The sequence below is a fragment of the Onychostoma macrolepis genome, chromosome 07 (genome assembly GCF_012432095.1).
Source record: "Onychostoma macrolepis isolate SWU-2019 chromosome 07, ASM1243209v1, whole genome shotgun sequence".
Lineage (NCBI taxonomy): Eukaryota > Metazoa > Chordata > Actinopteri > Cypriniformes > Cyprinidae > Onychostoma > Onychostoma macrolepis.
This window is the reverse complement of record NC_081161.1, coordinates 43,328,647-43,345,713: the sequence shown is the minus strand read 5'-3', so window position 1 is coordinate 43,345,713 and position 17,067 is coordinate 43,328,647. Positions and strand designations below refer to the sequence as shown.

Below are 17,067 nucleotides of genomic sequence, written 5' to 3'. Positions count from 1 at the left end.
GCATTTTATTATAATAAATGAATTAATATTCAAATCACTTGTGTTATTAAAGTTTGTGGTCAGTTTATGTTTTTGAAATAAGTCAAAATTTGAGGAACAATTTTTTAATTTGATGTTATTTCAACATTTAACAGTGCTGTATGGGTGTAATTGATGTGAATTTATTAATAGGGCTATATAAATGCATATTAAAAGCAATCGTCCATATTCTGACTTGGTGAAAAGAAACACATTTTATCTTCAAGGAACATTCAATCTTGTGTCTGAAGTTTAATCACACTTTTTAAATAGCATTATGGTAATCAGAGCATAAAGAACGTACAAAAATTATGGTAATGAAATTACGTGCATACAACGTTGCAGTTACGTTGCCAGTAAATCACGACGTTACCAATATATTACGATTAGAGTACCTATCTGGGACGTTCTTGGTTATGTTACGAGGACGTACTGTCGACGTTGTGAGTTGGTAATGAGATGGTAATGGACCACCAATGGAATTACGTGCATACGACGTCGTGGTTACGTTGCCTATTGGTAAGTCATGAAATTACCAAAAAATACCAATAGGTTACGTAACAGTTACGTCGTGTGTTAGCTAAATTACACTTAAGACCAGTTACAGTCGTTCATATTTTATTAGTAATTGATTAAAGGAAATAAGCTTTTATAGAAATATTGAAATGGCTCTTAAAAGAGCCTTTGGGGTTTGTCTGGCTGAAGCAGCTGTGGATTTAAGCGCGCTCTCCACGAATGCGGCGGGCCAGCTGGATGTCTTTGGGCATGATGGTGACCCTCTTGGCGTGGATGGCGCACAAGTTGGTGTCCTCAAACAGACCGACCAAATAAGCCTCGCTAGACTCCTGCAGGGCCATAACAGCGGAGCTCTGGAAACGCAGGTCCGTCTTGAAGTCTTGAGCGATTTCTCTCACCAGACGCTGGAAAGGTAGTTTGCGAATCAGTAGTTCAGTGGACTTCTGATAACGACGAATCTCCCTTAAAGCCACGGTACCGGGCCTGTAACGATGGGGCTTCTTAACGCCACCGGTGGCGGGTGCGCTCTTACGAGCGGCTTTAGTAGCCAGCTGTTTTCTCGGGGCTTTACCTCCGGTGGATTTACGAGCGGTCTGCTTGGTTCTCGCCATTATTCAGAAAGAATTACCGAAGCCAAAAACAACACAACAAAAAATGAAGTGAGGACAGCGACATAGGCTTTTAAGCCCAGGGCTGCCATGCGCTGATTGGATGGCGTAGCTTCAAGGCATTTAATTGGTTATTGTATAGCCTTTCGAAATGACTGACCAATGACTGTGCGTCTCATGTTTTCAAGCGACCACAGCTTGTGGTTCCCGCCCAAATCTCGGTTATTATTTCTCTTTGTTTACATGAAATGACAAAAAAGGCCAAAACATTACATTTGTGCACAAAGATTCGTTGTTACTTTATTTCTTACTGAATGAGTAGGACTGATGAAACTAAAACAAAAACAACAGATATTTCTTGCCGCAATTAATATTTTGTTTGTATTTGGAAATATGCATTAATATTGCAAGTGTAAATCTTTGTAACTATGCCAGTAAAGCTATACATCTTATACACATTGTGATTAATTGTTCATCACAACTTAAAAGTTCACAGTAATTAGACAAACACAATACACTGCGTCTTCCACTAAAGTTGTTTTATAAAGATGAATGGGTTAAAATAAACCACTCTCCCGCTTTCTTATCGAGTTTTATACCACGTTGTGGAACAATATAGTAAAGACCCATTTTATTTTGTACTATGCTCACACACACACACACAAAATAATAATTAAAAACTGTTTATTACACATTTCAAAATCCATTTAAATGATCGAATAAACGAAAACGCTCTTTTAAGGAGAAAATGGGTGGCTCTTAAAAGAGCCTTTGGGTCTGAAGAGAAACTGCACTCAGTTTATTTGGTCTTGGCGGGTTTCTCGGTCTTCTTGGGCAGCAGCACGGCCTGGATGTTGGGCAGCACGCCGCCCTGAGCGATGGTCACGCCGCCTAGAAGCTTGTTCAGCTCCTCGTCGTTGCGCACCGCCAGCTGCAGGTGACGGGGGATGATACGGGTCTTCTTGTTGTCCCGAGCGGCGTTTCCAGCCAACTCCAGGATCTCAGCGGTGAGATACTCGAGCACAGCGGCCAGATAAACCGGAGCACCAGCTCCGACGCGCTCGGCATAGTTGCCTTTACGGAGAAGTCTGTGAACACGGCCGACGGGGAACTGCAGTCCCGCCCTGGAGGAGCGAGTCTTGGCCTTAGCGCGGGCCTTTCCACCGGTTTTACCTCTTCCACTCATTATAAAGGAAGACTGTTTCAAAGAATGAATGATTGCGATGTGACTTTTAAATGAAAGTGTCCCAGTCTCCTATTGGCTAGAGTCTGAACAGATTCTAAGCCAATCAGTGAACCTCCCTCCAAACCCCCTTCCGCTGTTTACAGCTCTAGTTACATAGTTTAAACGTGTATTGGCTTCTTTTTGTGTACCTTTATTTCGTTTTCTTTTTAATTTGTTTCTGATTATTTTTTTATTTTAAAGGACATATATATGGCATTTTATGGGTTTTGTTTTTGTTTTTTTAAGATGTACTACAGGAATAACCCTACCTTACCTGATATTTACTTGTCTGGTTTTAATAATAATAGTTTAAACTTTGACTTGAAGCAGTTTAAATTATTTTATCAATAATGTCCAAATTACGTAAGGACACATCACTGGGCAGATAACCGAGGAAATAATGCTCTCTACTTTGAATTAATGGGTGGCTCTTAAAAGAGCCGTTTTGATAGAACGTTCAAAAAGATGCAGTTTATTTCTTTTTGGCTGCTGTCTTTTTAGGCTTGGCAGCTTTGGGTTTCGCCGTTTTGGGTTTGGTTGCTTTGGCCTTTTTAGGGCTCTTGGCTGCTTTCTTGGGAGTTGCTGGTTTCTTTGCCTTTTTGGGGCTCTTCGTTGCCTTTTTAGCAGCGGGTTTCTTGGCCTTCTTCGGGGATTTCTTAGCGGCGGGCTTCTTTGCGGCTGCGGCTTTGGGCTTCTTGGCGGCGGCTGGTTTCTTGGCTGCGGGCTTCTTGGCTGCAGGCTTCTTGGCTTTAGGAGCGGCTTTCTTGGCGGGTTTTGTCTTGGTCTCGGCTTGTTTCTTGTTGAGCTTGAACGAGCCTGAGGCGCCGGTTCCTTTGGTCTGGACCAGGGTGCCTTTAGTCACCAGACTCTTAACGGCGATCTTGACGCGGGAGTTGTTCTTCTCCACATCGTAGCCACCGGCAGCGAGCGCTTTCTTCAGGGCGGCGAGAGACACACCGCTCCTCTCCTTAGACGCGGACACAGCCTTGACGATGAGCTCGCCGACGCTCGGACCCGTTCTCTTGCGTTTAACTGCTGGTTTCTTCTTGGCCGCTTTGGTCGCGGCAGCTGCTGGAGCGGTTTCTGCCATAATGTTTCTGAACTCAAAACTATGACTGTAAACAATGAATGAGCGGCTGCTGGGCGGCGCTGCGCACTTAACCACAGCATGAGAACCGTGTAGACTCAATCTGCTCTGCTCAGTGTCTGTACTCCTGTATGAGCCGCTCGTGCTTGTGTTTTCTTCTCTCAAATCTGGAGCAAAACTAAAGCAGTAAAATTGTTTGGCGGTGTAAAAACACCGTGCACATTGAGTGGAGATACCGAACTTTATTTACTGCCCAAAACACGTTACAAGTGAACATTTATTTTACCAACGTAAGTTCATATCCTCGACGTGCACGCGGGAATGGACAACTTTACGTACATATTTCATGTGATTTCTGTGTAATAATCGTGTCAGATGACTGGAATCTTTTCTCCATGTGTTAAATAAGCATTTTCACAATGGCTTTAATGAAAGAAACACCACTGAGAGACTTGTGGAGGGGTTCGTTCAGAAGTTGTTTTAGCAGCTTGAAGCACAAGACACGGCTGTCGGTGTAACTGCTCTTCATCTCAGGTTACTGCTGCTTCTCGTGTGTTTCACTCCTTTATTGCTGAAGTATGAAGTTCAGTCATCATGAGTTGATTTTTGCTGCGAGATTATGATTCTGAAGTCTTCCTGATTATGAAAAAGGTTTATAACTCAGATCAAAATGACACCTCCTTTTTTACTATTGCCTCCAACAAGGCAATATTATTATTTATTTATTTTTAACAGCTTTACCATAGATCTGTATACACTTGAATAAAACAACATTATCCCTAGACTATTATTTATATATATATATATATATATATATATATATATATATATATATATATATATATATATACAAACACACAGCAAAATCTCCAGTGTTAATTTAACACGCTGACTCATATAAACACTGAGGCAGTGTTAAAGTTAATGAGATAATTAGGTGATTAATTGAGTGATAATTGACCATTATTGAAGACACCTGATGTTAACAAACAGAATCACCAAAGGAGAAAATCAAAAGTTGTATGTCACCATTCAGTGCCTGCTTTAGTTGGGATCTTGACCCTTAAATTTTACTTTACTTCAAATTACTTTTAACACTGCCTCGGTGTTTATGAGTCCATACTCAGAGTGTTAAGAGTGTATGGTAACCCATACTTGTAATTAATGCTCTGCATTTATTCCATCCAAAGTGCACGTGCACAGGCACAGCAGTGAACGCACACACGTATTATTAAAGGGGTCATATAATGCCATTTTTGTACAAGCTAATATGATTCTTTAGGGTCTAAATTGAAAGTTTGTAATATACTTTAATTAAAAATTCTCATTAGTATTGTAAGAAAACACTCATTTTACCTGCTCAAAAACAGCTCTGTTTTCAGCACACAGTTTTAGTGCGTGTGTTTTTAAATGCTAATGAGCTTTGCTCGCCCCGCCCCTCTGTTCTGTGGGGCGTTTTTGACACAACACACGTGGAGTGTTGCCTTGACAACAGTTGAGGGTATATTTTGAAGAATGGCAGCGGGAGTCTCTGAGGATACTGTGCAACCTTATCAATTCGAACCGGAGTCGGACCCGGAACAGGATGACGGCCCCGAAGAAGTTCGACAATTAAGGCTCGAACGGGACGTTTCTGAATGGTTGGTTAACGTAATGTCACTTTTATCTATTTTTGTGTGTACTGTCAGGTAGAGTAGTGAGATAGCTATGTGTTTACTGATACGTTAGTTCATTGAAAGATTGATGTTACAGCTAATGGTCATGAAAAATAAATTCGGTAAATGTAGGCTTGTCAGTGATGCGTAACGTTATCTATGCAGTGTTAGGTACAACTCTCAGGGCGGAAACACTGATATGAGGTCACGGCAGGAATTTTTCATATTGAGAACATCGTAAATAGAAAACATGCATGTACCCTGAATGTAAACATTAGCCACATACATCGTGAAGCGTGCTAGCGATTTACAAAGATTAATATAAAGGTTAATTAAACGTTACACTCACTTCTTCTGGAGGTTCAGCAGGAACACGAATAGTTGGTACCGATTCTTTTTCAGGAGCAGCTTCTTAGCAAAACCAGCTTTATACTGACCTTCATTTATAAAGCAGTCTGGTGAAAATGATTCGCGCAAACATGAAAACATTGACGTTGCTCGTGGGGAATATTCCCTTCAAAAGCAAAACTCAGCCACTGTGTCTTCAGCGGTTCGGACTTAGGAACATCAAAATGACTGCTGTGTTCATTATTGCACCCGAGAACAGAACACCACAATCGCTTAGACGCCATTCTGCTCATAGACAGCTCCAGCGTATATCAACAATGACGCGCGGACTATGATTGACAGCTCGCTCACGAGCAAGGGCGGGTCTGTGTTGAAACACTGCTGTCAATCAACCATCGTGGGAGGGGCGTCCCGAACGGCTTGATTTGAGACAGGGTAAAACAAATAAGGAGATAAAAAAAAAAACACTGGATGGATTTTTATCATTTTATGATGGTTGTGTACAGGCACTGCTAACACACATTTTAGTACAATCAACTTGTAAAAGTGCATGTACCATTATATGACCCCTTTAAAAGCGCTATATAAATAAAGGTGACTTGACACACCGTGAACACACACACCCGGAGTAGTGGGCAGCCATTTATTCTGTGGCACCCTGGGAACAGTTGGGGTTTGGTGCCTTGCTCAAGGGCACCTCAGTCGTGGTATTGAAGGTGGAGAGAGAGCGCTGTACATTCACTCCCCCACCTACAATCCCTGGCGGACCTGAGACTCAAACCTTTGGGTTACGAGGCTGACTCTAACCATTAGGCCACGACTTCCGCATGGTTAAATTAACACTGGGGATTTTGCTGCACACGCACACTCACACAGTCACAGGTCATGCCATGGTGTCGCATGTACACTTAGCCAGAGTATGGCCTTTACAATGTAAGTACACTTGAACTAATGCCAAGTGTAATCCAGATCTCTAAAATCTCAGTTGGCGTTCCCCATACTCAATCTCAACTGGACTTTAGTCTGTTACTAACCTGACGCAGATATGTGATAACAAGGATATAACGTACTAGAGTCAATCATTTCAGAGTAAACAGAATCAATTCAAATGTAACAATTTATTTTCAGTCAGGTAAATATAATTCCAATTGCACAGTCAATTCAGAGATAATCAATACAAGATTTCAAATACTCAAAAGTAAATCTAAGAGTAAAAGATGCATGACTTCAGAAAGACATATTATGGAGTGTATGGACACAATATGGGCTCAACTGATTACAGAATTGTGCCTGATCTTCTTGTAACTTTTCATTAAGTACTCAGACCATAACAAACATCCTCCAAATGGAGACAGGGACTAACAATTGAGTTTTGGGGACAGATGATGATTTGCATGAAAGACAATGAACGGAGACATAGACAGCAATGTAATAAACACGATCAACGTCCAGAAACATAGCTGACACAGAAGAGTGTACGCAGTTTCCATCCAGCGGATATTCACCAAAATGGCGCTATGCTGACAGAGGAGACGAACTGTTGAATAAAGTCGTTATTTTTGTTTTCTTTGCATACAAAAAGTATTTTCGTAGCTTCGTAAAATTACGGTCGAACCCTTGATGTCACATACTTAACCAATCTCCTTGCTACGTTTGGACGTTGATCGTGATTATTACATTGCTGTCTATGGGAGGGTCAGAGAGCTTTTACAGGTTTGAAATGATATGGGGGTAAGTGATTAATGACAAAATTTTCATTATGGGGTGGAGTAACCCTTTATGAATTCAGTTATGTGTTTAAGTAGGCTACCATAGACATGAGCTGCTGTAATTCTGAATAGTTGTGGCTTGTCCTGTGATTCTGGAAGGGTATATTCACCTATTCTTTGTACTAATTATCAAGGTATCCAATGAATTATAATATAAAAATTTATTTTTACATGTTTGTTTCTGGTTAAGTACAATCTGTATCACCATCTTCTTACATGCAGATGTTTCTTGTGTTGTGTAGATGGTGATGTGATTCTGGGGAGTTCTGTTGATCCTGTGATTGAGGGAGATACTCTGACTCTACACTGTTTACATCGATCTACAAACTCCCCGATCCTCAGAGCTGATTTCTATAAAGACAGATCACTCGTCCAGAATCAGACGACAGGAGAGATGAACATCACGACTGTCTCAAAGTCACATGAGGGTTTCTACTCCTGTAAAACAGAGAGAGGACCGTCACCCAAGAGCTGGATCTCAGTCAGAGGTGAGAGTCAGTGGAGCTCAGTCTCTGTCAGATGATGAGATTTTATTGATGAGCAATCAGTTACTGACAGCTGTGTTTATTATACCTCACATTAACAAAAGTATAACTAAAAATATCACATATACTGAAATACAGTGAAATCATCAAGACCTCATAACCAACATCCTAATGAAGAAGGCAGGATTAGAATAAAATGTACTCACATTGTAACCAATCCTGTATTTTCTTCTTTGGAACACAAACAAATAACTTTGTTATTATTTTATTTTGTTTTTTTATTTTATGTGGGGTAAACTATTCCCTTAATACAGAGCTAAGGGGACATTATAGATGATATGTCAGTGCTTTTGTGTTTACTCAAACAAATTTAGGTTCCTTTTTGAAAGCCTTCAGGCCAGGGGCTCTGTATGTTTCTCAGTAATGTTTTTGTGTTTCTGTTTTTCAGTGTCATGTTCATCAACCCCGGCAGCACTCCTCCACCTGACTCCTATAGCCAAACACAGCCCCAAATCGTACTCCTGATGGACTCGACGCAAATTTGTTGATGAAAGAAACTGTTCCCGAGAAGAAACGTCACGAAAATATGGTGCCCAAACACACAGAAGGCCCTGGAGCTCTTGTGTGAAGAGCAGCTGGGTTCCCCCAGCCATATTATCATCCACACCGGCACCAACCACCTGAGAGCCACAAGAAAGAGTAGCTACAGCTCTCGTTAATGTAGCAGAGAAAGCATCCTCCCACTTCCCCAACTCCAAAATCATCCTCTCCACCCGTGCTGTTATGCTCTGATTTCCACCCAGACACCATCAGGCATATAAACGCAAGAGTGACTGTGCCCTTAAACCCAATGTTTACCTGGCTCAACACCCCACCCTGAATCTCGACAGCCTTTACGGCCATGTCCATCTCCACAGAAGGGCGGTTCCCATCTTTGCCAAGACCCTAAAGGACATCGCACTGAGCCGCAGCTCCAGCGCACTGCAGCGCCCCCGTGGACACCCCATAGAGCCACTACAGGGACACGGCAGGCTCTATGCGTCACCCTGGAACACACCGCAGCACCAGGCCTGCAGCTCCTTCACCCCATCATTCACATGAACATCAGCAGGAACAGCACCCAGGCAGCCAGAGCTACACCAAAGCAGCCAGCAGATCACTCAAACACCAACACAGACGACAGCCGGCCCAGTCCATCTCAATCCAGAGACCTCAGAAACATCACCTAATGGGTTAGTGACTTAGTGGAAAAAGAAAGAAAGATGTATGTGTGTACATATGTATCTATAAAAATATTCTGTTCAAATTATTAACATACGATTAAATATTCAAGGAAAATATTCTGTTCAAATATTAAAATACGATTACAAAACTCTCAAAAAACCCACAAAATCTTCGAAAAGTCAAATTGGATTTCTGCCCAAACACAGAACATCTGACCACATTTACAGTGAGGAAAATAAGTATTTGAACACCCTGCTATTTTGCAAGTTCTCCCACTTAGAAATCATGGAGGGGTCTGAAATTGTCATCGTAGGTGCATGTCCACTGTGAGAGACATAATCTAAAAAAAAAAATCCAGAAATCACAATGTATGATTTTTTAACTATTTATTTGTATGATACAGCTGCAAATAAGTATTTGAACACCTGAGAAAATCAATGTTAATATTTGGTACAGTAGCCTTTGTTTGCAATTACAGAGGTCAAACGTTTCCTGTAGTTTTTCACCAGGTTTGCACACACTGCAGGAGGGATTTTGGCCCACTCCTCCACACAGATCTTCTCTAGATCAGTCAGGTTTCTGGCCTGTCGCTGAGAAACACGGAGTTTGATACATGGCCCCGGTCATCCTCTCCTTAATACAGTGCAGTCGCCCTGTCCCATGTGCAGAAAAACACCCCCAAAGCATGATGCTACCACCCCCATGCTTCACAGTAGGGATGGTGTTCTTGGGATGGTACTCATCATTCTTCTTCCTCCAAACACGTTTAGTGGAATTATGACCAAAAAGTTCTATTTTGGTCTCATCTGACCACATGACTTTCTCCCATGACTCCTCTGGATCATCCAAATGGTCATTGGCAAACTCAAGTCAGGCCTGGTTTAAGCAGGGGAACCTTCCGTGCCATGCATGATTTCAAACCATGACGTCTTAGTGTATTACCAACAGTAACCTTGGAAACGGTGGTCCCAGCTCTTTTCAGGTCATTGACCAGCTCCTCCCGTGTAGTTCTGGGCTGATTTCTCACCTTTCTTAGGATCATTGAGACCCCACGAGGTGAGATCTTGCATGGAGCCCCAGTCCGAGGGAGATTGACAGTCATGTTTAGCTTCTTCCATTTTCTAATGATTGCTCCAACAGTGGACCTTTTTTCACCAAGCTGCTTGGCAATTTCCCCGTAGCCCTTTCCAGCCTTGTGGAGGTGTACAATTTTGTCTCTAGTGTCTTTGGCCAGCTCTTTGGTCTTGGCCATGTTAGTAGTTGGATTCTTACTGATTTTAAGGGGGGGGACAGGTGTCTTTATGCAGCTAACGACCTCAAACAGGTGCATCTAATTTAGGATAATAAATGGAGTGGAGGTGGACATTTTAAAGGCAGACTAACAGGTCTTTGAGGGTCAGAATTCTAGCTGATAGACAGGTGTTCAAATACTTATTTGCAGCTGTATCATACAAATAAATAGTTAAAAAATCATACATTGTGATTTCTGGATTTTTTTTTTTAGATTATGTCTCTCACAGTGGACATGCACCTACGATGACAATTTCAGACCCCTCCATGATTTCTAAGTGGGAGAACTTGCAAAATAGCAGGGTGTTCAAATACTTATTTTCCTCACTGTATATCCTCCACACTATCATTGATAAGCACGTACACCAAAACAAAACCAAAATCTTTGCTTGCTTTATTGACTTTGAAAAAGCTTTTGATTCAATCTGGCATGAAGGACTCTTTCTAAAACGACTGGAAAACGGGATCAGACGGGATCTTACGATCTAATCAGCACCATCTATAAAAACAATACATGTGCTGTAAAAATAGGGAACAAACGAACAGAATTTTTCTCTCATCTATGAGGAGTTAGACAAGGTTGCTCATTGAGCCCCACTCTGTTTAACATTTATATAAATGAATTAGCCAAAGAAATAAACAATTCGACCGCCCCCGGCCCAACCCTAACTGAATCAGAAATCAAATGTCTCCTCTTTGCAGATGATTTAGTCATTCTGTCAAAAACAAAAGAGGGACTACAACAGCTCCTCAACATCAGAGACATCTAGTCAAACATGGGCTCTTAAAATGAATCTAACAAAACCAAAAATAATGATTTTTCAAAAGAGGCCCAGGTGTAAGGAAAATAAATACACATTCAGAGCAGGAAACCAGGTCCTCCAACACACTCATGAATACACCTATCTGGGACTAAAAATCAGCTCAACAGGAAACTTCAATCTGGCTGTGAATGCACTGAAAGCAAAGGCACTGAGAGTCTTCTACATGATCAAAAATACAATTCAGTATGAAATTCCAATTCAAACCTGGCTAAAAATCCTAAAAGCAATAAATCGAACCAATTGCACTATATGGCAGTGAGTTTTGGGGAAACTCACTGCCTAAACTCACAAACTAAGACTATCAGCCAGTGGACAAAACTGAAGCAAGATCATTTCTTGCATGTTGTACAGTTTTTTTTTTTTTTTGGTTTTAAATATTTTTCTTGTTTGTGGGAAAAATAAATGAAGTACACATGTACATATTTACTTAATTATTTTACAGATCTATTATTTTTCCTATGAATTGTTCCTTATTCATGTAATGCTTCGGCAATACTGTGGCGATACTGTGCAAGTCATGCCAATAAAGCTCATTTGAATTATTGAAAGAACTATTTAGTGGTAATCAATACGAAACAACTGCTAATGATAATTCTTCACATTCAGAAAACAAAATAAATAATTATTAAGTGTGTGTTAAGACTCTGTAATAAGCTCTTTTAAAGACAGCATGGGTGGCTCTTAAAAGAGCCTTTAGGTCGCTGATCAGATCAGACGATCTTTACTTCGAGCTGGTGTATTTGGTGACAGCCTTGGTGCCCTCAGACACGGCGTGTTTGGCCAGTTCCCCGGGCAGCAGCAGACGCACGGCGGTCTGGATCTCTCTCGATGTGATGGTGGAGCGCTTGTTGTAGTGAGCGAGACGAGACGATTCACCGGCGATGCGCTCGAAGATGTCGTTGACGAAAGAGTTCATGATGCCCATCGCCTTAGAAGAGATCCCGGTGTCAGGATGAACCTGCTTCAGCACTTTATACACGTAGATAGCATAGCTCTCCTTCCTGGACTTTCTGCGCTTCTTTCCTCCTTTACCGGCGGTCTTAGTGACGGCCTTCTTTGAGCCCTTCTTAGGCGCGGACTTCGCGGGTTCAGGCATGACGCTCACTTCAGAAAAACCGAACGTGAATAACTGCGTTGATGGAATACATGGCTTTTTATGCACTGCCCTATGCTAATTTCAAAAGGGAAAGTGCTGGACTGTGATTGCGTGTCTCGATTGGACCAACCCACAGAATGTCTTGATTGGCTACATTAAACTTTCTATGAAATGCAGTAAAGCCAATCAGTTTCTTTAAAGTGTTAATCCCGCCCATCGCCTTATGCTTGACAATACCATCCCCCATCCGATTCGGTTTCTTCGTTTAATTTTCCCGCTTTTTGCGGAGATGTCTATTGCGAACAGTTTCATGGGTTGTTTGCATGACACAACAGTGTTGCCAATTTATCAATTTTGTTGCTATATTTAGCAACTTTTCAGACTACCCTAGCAACTTTTTCTTCCAAAAACACCTAGCAACAAATTCAGCAATTTTTAAAATTTATTTGGCAACTTTTAGCAATTTTTGATAAGTGACTCAGACAATAAAAAGGCACATTTTCCATCCAAATTACACAAAAAGAGGAAACTAAAGACGCCTGTACACACATCATGTGAACTGAGTTAGCTGCTATTTGCAATTGTTACACATAATAATAATAATAATTGAATAATTGTTCATTTATGATACACTTTGTTAGTAGCTTACCTGCAATTGTTGATCAGTTAGTACACTGTCAGAAAAATTGAAGATATTTAGTAATTGTCCAGGAAATTATCCATTGTCATCCCAAAACACAATGCATAATTTAAAATGCAGGTAAAAACCCAATACGGAAAATTATTTCATTTTAACATAGTATGATTGTGCCCTATTTTTACAGACTTTAGAGTGTAGCATACTAACTAACTACTAATGCACTGCTTAAAGCATAATTGTTGAGAACCTTCCTTTAGCCACTTTTTCTGAAAATTAGTTGGCACCACTGGACACAAACACAAAAAGTAACTGTACAATACAGACAGATACAATACAGATTCTGTTACTGTATTTAGCGGGCGGGTTGAGACTAAAAAGCGGCCCTTGACTTCACAACACAAAAAAAACATTTTTTACAACACTTACGGACTTAAACATACTAAGTGTCAGAATATCCCATTTAACTTAAATTTTTAAATGTATTCAATGCAGTTAGAATAATGTGTTGTTGGGCTGTTACAGTTAAAATTATATCAGGCAAAACCCATCTTGGTACTTCAGAAGTTACATTTCACATGAACACAGACGGTTTACGAATTCGCTAGTAAACCGCAGCACTGACCCAGAACACTCATGGGCCGATAGAATTACACATAAGTCTACTATTCCTTTTAAGTATCTACAAGTCCACATTGCTCAAACGGTATTTTAAAGGACCAGTTCTCTACTGTATCTTAAAACTAAGTAAATTTCTCAGACATGAAAAAAAAAAAAAAAAAAAAAAAAAAAAAGTGACTTCAAAAACTTGGTCACTCAAATTGGAAATTTGACTTTTGTGAAAAGGTGGGTGGCTCTTAAAAGAGCCGTTGGGGTTTAGTTTTGTTCAGAAATCTCTTAACCTCCGAATCCGTACAGAGTGCGTCCCTGTCGTTTCAGAGCATACACAACATCCATAGCGGTGACGGTCTTTCTTTTAGCGTGCTCGGTGTAGGTCACAGCATCACGAATAACGTTCTCCAGAAACACCTTCAACACACCGCGCGTCTCCTCGTAGATCAGCCCAGAAATACGCTTGACGCCGCCGCGGCGAGCAAGACGCCGAATAGCGGGTTTAGTGATTCCCTGGATATTATCCCGAAGAACCTTTCGGTGACGCTTAGCGCCTCCTTTTCCGAGCCCTTTACCGCCTTTTCCTCTTCCAGACATCTCTGATATGCTTGTTCTCTTCACAACGAAAAAAAAAAAACAGTATGAGAAAGACCTAAGAGCCGAACGTTTTATCGTTGACTAGAGGACCTAGTTGAAACCACAATCATGGGCGGTACTAAACGTCATCCAAACGTCACCTTATACAAATCCACGTCTGCCTTATTTAAATTTTTCCGCATTCAAGCATAAATTCATATAAAATCTTCTTAACACGAATTCGAGCACGTTCACTTCTGTTAGCAGCACCAAACAAACATATTGACACATTTGTTGAATAGACTAGAAAGGTTCAGAATTTCGCCCCGATACTTGCCCCTCCCTCAGGAATAAACGGCCGGTGGGGGGGAAAAAAAAAATGAAGCAGACATAAGTGACATTCTATGGTCAAGCTTCTTCGAGGGTTTTTTTTTTTTTATTAAACAGTAGTTAGATCGTAAACTTGCAAGTAAAGTGTTTTGAATTAAGAACGTTTCCAACATAGTTAGGCTTTCTCCATAAATAAAGCAGAGGAAGATATGGTTTTGAATGCAGATTGGAGACTCGCTGCCTGTTTTTTAAACGTTGAAGTGACGTTTCCTCTCATTATACGTCGCATATTTACTATGTTTTGGTATAGTTGACATGAAATTAAAGCCAAATCAAACTTTTAAGTAGTCTAAACCAAACACCTAAATTACTTCGACTTAACACATGAACGTAATTCAATGAAAATCATCTCTCAAAGATACATTGAAGTGGCTCTTAAAAGAGCCTTTGGGGTTTGTCTGGCTGAAGCAGCTGTGGATTTAAGCGCGCTCTCCACGAATGCGGCGGGCCAGCTGGATGTCTTTGGGCATGATGGTGACCCTCTTGGCGTGGATGGCGCACAAGTTTGTGTCTTCAAACAGACCGACCAAATAAGCCTCGCTAGACTCCTGCAGGGCCATAACAGCGGAGCTCTGGAAACGCAGGTCCGTCTTGAAATCTTGAGCGATTTCTCTCACCAGACGCTGGAAAGGTAGTTTGCGAATCAGCAGTTCAGTGGACTTCTGATAACGACGAATCTCCCTCAAAGCCACGGTACCGGGCCTGTAACGATGGGGCTTCTTAACGCCACCGGTGGCGGGTGCGCTCTTACGAGCGGCTTTAGTAGCCAGCTGTTTTCTCGGGGCTTTACCTCCGGTGGATTTACGTGCGGTCTGCTTGGTTCTCGCCATTACTTCACAGCAACACTTCAAATAGAGCGAATGAAATGAACTAGTGAACAAAACGCAACGCTTATTTGAAGCCTAGGACTGCCATGCGCTCATTGGACGGCATTCAAAGGTATTTGATTGGTTACTGTCTGGCATCTCTAAAAGACAGTTGACCAATGAATGTGCGTCTCATGTTTTCAAACGAGACGACAGTTTGTGGTTCCCGCCTAAAAATGTCCTGTATTCTTGTTCTGTTTTATAAGATAACAATAGTGAAATAAATCAGATCCTGTGAATGTTTTTTTAAACATTCCTGAATGTGTGGAGTTAGACATTTGGAACTACATAAACTACTAAATAATTTATAAGTTTACCCGAGTATGTCCCTTGGCCATGTCAAGAGCGTATTTTCAGAATATGCACTACATTTTTAACTGTGTAGTGTTGTAAATTAGTGCAACATGACATTACTAGTTTGGGAACCACATGTATTTTCACTTAACTTCGGAAAAGAAAACAAATGAGAAACAGTTTTATATTTTATATAAAACACACACACACACACACAGAGAGAGAGGTCTGTGTTTATACAAACGCAAAGACTGGATAAAAGAACAATCACTCTCTGATGGAAAAAAATAGGTGGCTCTTAAAAGAGCCTTTGGGTCTGAAGAGAAACTGCACTCAGTTTATTTGGTCTTGGCGGGTTTCTCGGTCTTCTTGGGCAGCAGCACGGCCTGGATGTTGGGCAGCACGCCGCCCTGAGCGATGGTCACGCCGCCTAGAAGCTTGTTCAGCTCCTCGTCGTTGCGCACCGCCAGCTGCAGGTGACGGGGGATGATACGGGTCTTCTTGTTGTCCCGAGCGGCGTTTCCAGCCAACTCCAGGATCTCAGCGGTGAGATACTCGAGCACAGCGGCCAGATAAACCGGAGCACCGGCACCGACGCGCTCGGCATAGTTGCCTTTACGGAGAAGTCTGTGAACACGGCCGACGGGGAACTGCAGTCCCGCCCTGGAGGAGCGAGTCTTGGCCTTAGCGCGGGCCTTTCCACCGGTTTTACCTCTTCCACTCATTATAAAGGAAGACTGTTTCAAGAAAAGAATGATCGTATAGAAGACTGCGATGTGACTTTTAAAAGAAAGTGTACCAGTCTCCTATTGGCTGGAGTCTGAACAGATTCTAAGCCAATCAGTGAACCTCCCTCCAAACCCCCTTCCGCTGTTTACAGCCAGTGTTGGCAATTTGGGGATTTTGTCGCCAAATTTAGCTACTTTCTCATTGTTGATGCGACTTGTATTGATTTTTTTGCGACAAGGAGCTATTTTAGCTATATTTAAATAAAAATAGCGATTTTTTTGGAGAAAAGGCCCGTGACCTCTCACGTTTGTTCTCAATCATGCCAATAGGTGCGTTCGACTTTAAGCGGCGCTGCACAGAACGGTCAGTGTCATCAAAGTACCGCGAGAGCGATTTGAATGCATAGGATCCGTCTGCTCTCTTATCGCTCTCGCGGTGCTTTGATGTCACTGACCGTTCTGCGCAGCGCCGCTTAAAGTGGAACGCGCATAATGAGTCTGCGCAGTGAACACACATCAGTACATCTGCCATTCAGACATGATGACACACACCACCATTTCATTATAAACATCAAGATGGTGGAGAAAAAATATGATTAGCTACATCAGTGCATGAACGTCTTGTTTTAACCACAGACACAAAAGTTATGCCACAATTCATGCACAATCATGTCAACCAGATACTGAGAGACAGTGCATCATCGTGTCATGTGTGCTGGGATGCAGTATTTTGCACTTACTTTGTAGTAATAGTAATAGTAAAAGAAGAAAGAAAGAAAAGAAAGTGACCCATACTTGGAATTTGTGATTCAGAATTTA

At 41.5% G+C, this 17,067-nt stretch overlaps 5 protein-coding genes, 1 long non-coding RNA gene and 1 pseudogene across 6 annotated transcripts; 1 reads left to right on the top strand and 6 right to left on the bottom strand.

Annotated features, from left to right (window-relative positions):
- Positions 1 to 684: 684 nt before the first annotated feature.
- On the bottom strand, positions 685 to 1,172 carry LOC131544836 (histone H3-like). The gene has a single exon (XM_058783333.1). The coding sequence runs from the start codon at positions 1,143 to 1,145 to the stop codon at positions 735 to 737; it is 411 nt and encodes a 136-aa protein (XP_058639316.1). The 5' UTR covers positions 1,146 to 1,172; the 3' UTR covers positions 685 to 734.
- A 548-nt stretch (positions 1,173 to 1,720) lies between these two features.
- LOC131544850 (histone H2AX-like) lies at positions 1,721 to 16,353 on the bottom strand (annotated as a pseudogene).
- Positions 2,593 to 4,025, bottom strand: LOC131544829 (histone H1-like). The gene has a single exon (XM_058783325.1). The coding sequence runs from the start codon at positions 3,455 to 3,457 to the stop codon at positions 2,840 to 2,842; it is 618 nt and encodes a 205-aa protein (XP_058639308.1). The 5' UTR covers positions 3,458 to 4,025; the 3' UTR covers positions 2,593 to 2,839.
- LOC131544867 (uncharacterized) lies at positions 4,609 to 9,175 on the top strand. Its single transcript, XR_009272257.1, has 3 exons — positions 4,609 to 5,094; positions 7,469 to 7,714; positions 8,160 to 9,175. It is a non-coding gene; the product is annotated as an uncharacterized LOC131544867 (long non-coding RNA).
- On the bottom strand, positions 7,546 to 12,180 carry LOC131544839 (histone H2B-like). Its single transcript, XM_058783337.1, has 2 exons — positions 11,775 to 12,180; positions 7,546 to 7,664 (listed from the first exon to the last, which is right to left on the bottom strand). Exons 1-2 carry the CDS (start codon positions 12,143 to 12,145, stop codon positions 7,628 to 7,630), a joined length of 408 nt encoding a protein of 135 aa, XP_058639320.1. The 5' UTR covers positions 12,146 to 12,180; the 3' UTR covers positions 7,546 to 7,627.
- LOC131544844 (histone H4) lies at positions 12,602 to 14,197 on the bottom strand. The gene has a single exon (XM_058783341.1). The coding sequence runs from the start codon at positions 13,989 to 13,991 to the stop codon at positions 13,680 to 13,682; it is 312 nt and encodes a 103-aa protein (XP_058639324.1). The 5' UTR covers positions 13,992 to 14,197; the 3' UTR covers positions 12,602 to 13,679.
- On the bottom strand, positions 14,729 to 15,211 carry LOC131544837 (histone H3-like). Its single transcript, XM_058783334.1, has one exon. The coding sequence runs from the start codon at positions 15,188 to 15,190 to the stop codon at positions 14,780 to 14,782; it is 411 nt and encodes a 136-aa protein (XP_058639317.1). The 5' UTR covers positions 15,191 to 15,211; the 3' UTR covers positions 14,729 to 14,779.
- Positions 16,354 to 17,067: the final 714 nt, after the last annotated feature.

Excerpts from the sequence above, each read along its gene's own strand:
- LOC131544829 (XM_058783325.1), bottom strand. The coding sequence starts at position 3,457 with ATGGCAGAAACCGCTCCAGCAGCTGCCGCGACCAAAGCGGCCAAGAAG.
- LOC131544844 (XM_058783341.1), bottom strand. The coding sequence starts at position 13,991 with ATGTCTGGAAGAGGAAAAGGCGGTAAAGGGCTCGGAAAAGGAGGCGCT.
- LOC131544836 (XM_058783333.1), bottom strand. The coding sequence starts at position 1,145 with ATGGCGAGAACCAAGCAGACCGCTCGTAAATCCACCGGAGGTAAAGCC.
- LOC131544839 (XM_058783337.1), bottom strand. The coding sequence starts at position 12,145 with ATGCCTGAACCCGCGAAGTCCGCGCCTAAGAAGGGCTCAAAGAAGGCC. Across the intron at positions 7,665-11,774 it reads ACCAAATACACCAGCTCGAA|GAGTAGAAACCCTCATGTGA; the intron begins GTAAAGATCGTC and ends TCTGTTTTACAG.
- LOC131544837 (XM_058783334.1), bottom strand. The coding sequence starts at position 15,190 with ATGGCGAGAACCAAGCAGACCGCACGTAAATCCACCGGAGGTAAAGCC.